At 34.0% G+C, this 6,162-nt stretch overlaps 1 protein-coding gene across 1 annotated transcript in view; it reads left to right on the top strand.

Annotated features, from left to right (window-relative positions):
* Positions 1-3,456: 3,456 nt before the first annotated feature.
* LOC118197678 (uncharacterized) overlaps positions 3,457-6,162 on the top strand; it is a 69,382-nt gene continuing 66,676 nt past the window's right edge. The window contains exon 1 of the mRNA XM_035369215.2: positions 3,457-3,669. Coding sequence (XP_035225106.1) covers positions 3,562-3,669 — 108 coding nt within the window. The 5' untranslated portion in view covers positions 3,457-3,561. The remainder of the gene's footprint in view (positions 3,670-6,162) is intronic.

The raw sequence follows: 6,162 nt of genomic DNA, 5'->3' as shown, positions 1-6,162 counted from the left end.
GTGAAATGTCTACAGCTACTGCTTGTAACAAAACATGCTGCATTTATTTATTTGTGGGGAAAGGGAAGTTATGTAACTTTAATTATTATTCCTTTAGTAAATACATTATTATTATCTTACTTTGCAGCTATTGCGCAAGTATTCGAAAAACTTGTTTTCGAACTAAGTGAATTTTATATCATTCAATATATATATATATATATTTGCGTGCGTACGGGTTCGTTACGAAATGAATGCACAAGTCGGATGAAAAATGAAGAAAATTTATTATTATCACAACAAATATGATTAAATGTCCTCAAATAATCGTGCAATAGCGCAATATATCACAGTAGTATCTTCTAACTACTCAAACGTTCAAGAGAACTTAATTCAAAACAGCTAAAGAAAGCTAATCCGCGAATTCGCTACAGTCAATAAGAGCAGTTTTCTAAGCAAACTCTTAAAACAACAACAAACTAACTAATCCCAGTAACAACTACGAATTGAAATTGAAATCGAGTCAATGGCTAGGCGGCAATTAGTAGCCAACCGCTACTTTAACCGTCTCTGTTGGTAAATTGCCCTAGGCGTTGGTACTTAAGTTTTTAATTAAGGCGATTTACGCCGCGCCAACTAGACGAAACTTGTCAAATTTTTGTGAAATGTAGGTGGACTGGAGGGAGATGATTGACAGGAGCCTGTCACGTGGGTGGTCACCCACCCAAGTTCAGACTCCGAGCAAAGCAGCTTTGCAATGAGAAATATTGGATATATTAATAATTATCAAGTTTTGAAACAGGTTATCCAGATTGGAATAATTAAACTAATATCGCAATCTAAATGAAGACAAATGGCACAACTAAGTGCAACAGATTAGCTAAACAAAATATTCAAATTCATCCTTTCTGTAAAACACAGATTGGACGGTGGTAGTCACGTGGGAGTCACCCTCCCGTGAACTGTCCACAGCCCAATGCATCTTGAAATAGTAGATATCACAATTCAGTGAAGTCTTGGTCTGAGAATTTAAACACTAAAGTTCTTGTACAACACTGAGGCACATGAGTTACTGAAACTATACACTATGTACATATAGGGACGGCGGTATTTGAGCGAAGTAGCAAATGGTGAAAAACATTTTACACTAGCAATAAAGAATCAGAGCTTTGATTATTTTTGGATTTTTTCCAATATTGATTTAGATTTTAAGAACCGCTCGAAGAGATTTTTTCCTTGCAGGAATAATTTCTTCAGCCAAATTATGAAATCGGAAACGGAGCCTAAGTTCTCACTTTCGACAGCTGCGTTCTGATTGGTGGATGAAGCATTCTGCTCATTAACATTTTCATTGCTATTTTAGGTTATGTTTCTTCTTGGCAGAGGTGGGAAATTTTCTAAGTTGATATCAGGGGGATTATTTTTTGAAGTTTTTCTCGCTTCTTCACACAGAACAACAGAATCCAAATGAATCATTGAATGCTTTGATTTGGAAATTGTGTCCAAAAAATTCCGGGTGTGGTTATAATATTGTTAAAACAGCAGTAATGAAGGTAAATGAGGCAGTTATTATATACAACGAAGGTCAAGCTGGGCGATTACATACTAGGAATGAACTTGAATTACGAATTGGTGATAATGAAGTCAAGTTTGCAGCATACACTGACTAGCGTCGTATTCAGCCGAAATAAAGGCAGAGATGTCTACAATAGATGCTTGCAGAGCAAGAAAAGGAGCCAAACTTGTTGCAGTAACAGCTGTTGAAGAACAGGATGGTATGGTGTATGCAGCTGGGCAGTTTCAATTGTTATTTGAAAGAAAATGCAGATTGTTTTTTCTTTATAAAACAAATTCTTATACACTGTTAGTAAAATAAATCAAGAAACATAATTATCTATGTATAGAGATGACATTCTGAAAATTTCAATTTATCTATGACCATAACAATTTGACTTATTAAAACTCGAATATCAGTCAAAATTATTACATTTTGTGTTGTGCAAAGGTGATGACACCCCTTAAGCCCAAAGAGGCGTTTTTTTTAACGTTTTATGTGTTACTTTTGTTTATCAAAATATTACCATAAAATTCAAATCAACAGCAATATTACAAAATATTTAAAAGAGCATATCTTTAGAATTTCCGATACACAGTCTCGCGCGCTGGAGATAAAAATGCTTTTTTTTTTTCGCACAGTTTTATCGTTCCTCGCTTTGAAATCGTTGAGTTTCTTACTCAAAAACTCATAAATGCTTTACAGAATATGAAATAGATAATAAAGCAAATTCCAAATTTGTGCTTCCAGTTGTCCGTATTCGATGTGGAAACGTATGTTATTCAAATTTTGTTGTTTCTAGGTACCGTTGTTTTATCACAGTGAGAGAAACATGCATACATTTATGAAGATTCTTTATTATTTGATTTCTTTAAATGTAATATTTGGTGGCAACAATTAAAAAAGTAATTCGCCATTTACAGTGAATCAACGCAAAATGTCATAATGAAATTAATAGCCCTTCTGGGCTAACGCCCTTTGGGTTCAGTATGAATTTATCATACTTGTAAAGCTATGGTAATGGAAGTAAATGCTATTCTACTGCTGGTTAAAACGCATGTTTTTTGACGTCAGCAGTTTTAATTGCAATTTAAAATTTTTGCTGTGTTCAGTGGCTCACATTTTCAGGAGATTCAGTAGCTTTATCTAACGTCTATGGTGATTTTCACTATTGCTATTTTTCGGCCTTTGGCACACGAATCTTTTTGTTGTAAAATAAATAAATAATAGATAAAAAAAAAATCTGAAATGTTTCAGATTTTAAATTACGTCCAAAGGGGCGTTTTTTAACATTTTGTGTGTTACCTTTCTTTATTAAATATCATGTTCCTCGCACTTAAACCATAAGATCCAGTGCAACAGCAATATCGCAAAATAGTTTTAAAACGAGCCTATCTTTAGAATTTCCGATACAGAGACTCACGCGCTGGAGATAAAAATGTTTTTTCTGCACAACGTTGCCATTGCTCGCTTTGAAATCCTTGAGTTTGTTAATCAAAAATTCGTCAAAGTTTTAAAAAATAGGAAATCGATCATGAAACAAATTTCAAATTTCAAATTTGATCTTCCACATGCTCATATTCGTTGGAGGATTACGTTATTCAAAATTCGATGACTCTATGTACCGTTATTTTATGACAATGTGAGAAATATACATACATTTACGCAGATTTTCATTATTTAATTTCTTCAAATATAATGCAGGACTCTAACATTTTATGGCAACAGTTTGAAAAGTGAACCGACATTTATCCGTCCGACGCAAAATGCCAAAACGAAAGTAATAGTCCTTCGGGACTCAAGTCCCTTTGGACTAATAATAACAAAATTTAGAAAACAGATTCTGGCAATAGGTTTAGTGTTTTGAAACTTGAATAATGAAGCGTTTTGTTTAGATTGGTAAGAATGGTGTTGCAATCAGTAGTTTTTACATCATAATTTATGCAATTCAAAAAAATAAAATTAGGCCTTTCTTCTAATTATATAGAATTCCGTTTTGATCGTTTGCCTAAATCAACGAAATTCAAATGTCGCTTAAAGGTCGCTATGTAGGGAGCTATAAAGTTCAAGACATTTTAGGTCAAGGAAATTTTTCGACAGTTTATCTTGCTGTTCATGAACTTCTAGGAACTAAGGTAAGAGACTTAAGGCTTGTAACCAGTAAAAACGATGCATAGATGTGATTTTTATGTAGCTTAAATTTAATTTTTTAATTCACGTTAAACAAGCACAACTCATATATCAGCGTTTATATTGATGTCAATATATATATAAAGCCTGAGTAAAAACTTTAAGGCCAGTAAAAATTTTTGAAAAAAGGAAAACATTTAAACTGAGGAATTAAAATACCATTTGATTGATAATTATTGAGCTTAAATAAAAGTAAGAAAAGTATAAAAATTAATTTGCAAATATTTTATTATTAAAATATTACACAACACACAGATGAATATTTGAGTCTGAGTAAAAACTTTAAGGCCAACATAGAAAATAACATATAAGAAAAAAATTACAAATTCTTAGAAGGTTGTGTAGGAGCCATTTCTTCTAATTACTTCAAATATTCTTGTTTTTATGAATGAAACGAATTTTTGACAAAGGTTGGGGTCGGTTTTATACCATTCATCTTCGATAGTAGATTTCAGCTCTGTTGCTGATGTAAAATGTCTCCCATTTGCATAAACTCTTCTTACTAAGTCACCCCAAAGGTTCTCGATTGGGTTGAGATCAGGTGATCTAGGTGGCCATTTCACAGTTTCAACATTGTTGACTTGGAACCAATTTTCTGTGCTGTTACTCGAATGGATCGGTGCATTGTCTTGCTGATATTTCAAATTTTTTCCAGCAAGACATTCAGCATTTGGCAAAAGATGATTTGTTAGGACATTTTGGTATCCTTGGGAATTCATTCTACCTGAAACGAATGCAATTGAGCCCACACCATTGTAAGCAAAACAGCCCGAAGTCATGACAGACCCTCCACCTAATTGGCGCTTGGAGAATATTTCTTTTTCATTTCTTATATCATGCCAGTAGAAATTCCAGCCATCTGGTCCATCCAAATTCCATTTTTTTTTCGTCAGAAAAAATAATTTCTATCCATTGGTTGTCCCAGGTCATGACTTTCTGGCCAAAGTTCAAACGCTCTATTTTGTGTCTCTGCAGTAACTGAGGCTTAGTCAATTTTGCTGTATAAGTGAACCTTCCAGACCGTCTAATTATGTTATAAATCGTTTCTTGACAAACTTTTAAACCTGTCGTCGAAATTAGTTTCCTGATTGAGTACTTTCCAGTAGATACAAGTTGGCAAACTCTTCTTTCATCACGCGAGGACAAAGCTTTAGGTCTTCTACCAGTATTCTTTTTTCCGTAATTGTCTTTCAATTAAAAAAATTGTTGACTACAGTCTTTGATCTTTCTATCTTTATGGCAATAGAACGACTACTCATTCCTGTTGAGGACAAAGCTTCAATCTCTCCTCTTTCACGATCAGTTAACTTCTTACTCTTCGCCATCTTCACAAAGATCACCAATACTTCGAAGAAACGTATGAAAAATATGAAAATTGAAACAAGCTAGTAGTTGCAATGGTAATTACACGATTATATTATATTTATTTTTAAAAAATGACTGATGGCCTTAAAGTTTTTACTCGGGCAGAAATACTATGTAAATAACCACATGTTTCTCATAATTATGTATTTACAAATTATGTTTATAGCATTTATTTCTTATCAGTGAACTTTAATAATTAATATTATTTGAATCCCTTTTATTTCATTTTACATTTTCTCAAAAATTTTTACTGGCCTTAAAGTTTTTACTCAGGCTGTATATATACTGATGTACATGTTATAGTACATATGACCAGACAATATAATCAACGTATATTTACTTTTAAGTTGGGGTTCTAGTCTAGAAAGGGACACCTTTTGGATTAGGGTGAAATATCGACGCTGGTACCGTTTTTCTGGTAAGCCCTCGCTGAACACTGGTAGTTCTGTCTGGGGTTCGAATGCGGGCGAAGACGGCAGAAGCGTTTTCTCGGTTTTTCAATATGTGTAGCGTGTATACGAGTCAGCTTCCCTTAGAAAGTCTTTCAGGAAGGCATCTTTCCCTTAGGCGGATAGCATTAGAGTGCTTTGCCATAATCAAATAAATCAAACCAAACAGATTAAAAATAAAGACCGGATAAGGACTTTTGTGGGCACCTGTGAAATGAAATAAAAATTCTAATCTAAAGAAGGCACGTTATTAGAGAGATCTTATTCCTAAGCAAAGTAAGTAATTAATAAGCAGTGAATTCATAAGGTATTCTCTCCCTCCTTTCTTCATGCCTTCGTGGTGTAACAGTTAGCACACTCGGCGCGTATTCGAGAGGCCCAGGTTCGAGTTCCGGCGAGGGCATTGCTTATTTTTTATCATCTCCTGCTTCAACAAATAAACACCTAATGACTTTACGGCTAATCTTTAGAATATGGTAACAGGTAGTTTGGCTACATTTTGGTAAGGCGATAAAGGTTACTAGCTAGGACTTTAGCAATAATCTGAGAACTACACAGTTTGAATCACAGATTATTTTGTCTCAGAGAAAGGAGAGATTATGAGACATGTAATGTGACATTTTC

Source organism: Stegodyphus dumicola, chromosome 2 (assembly GCF_044657685.1).
Source record: "Stegodyphus dumicola isolate Sdum_Otavi_A_Nest chromosome 2, ASM4465768v1".
NCBI classification, from domain to species: Eukaryota; Metazoa; Arthropoda; class Arachnida; order Araneae; family Eresidae; genus Stegodyphus; species Stegodyphus dumicola.
This window is presented reverse-complemented; position numbering and strand designations above follow the sequence as displayed.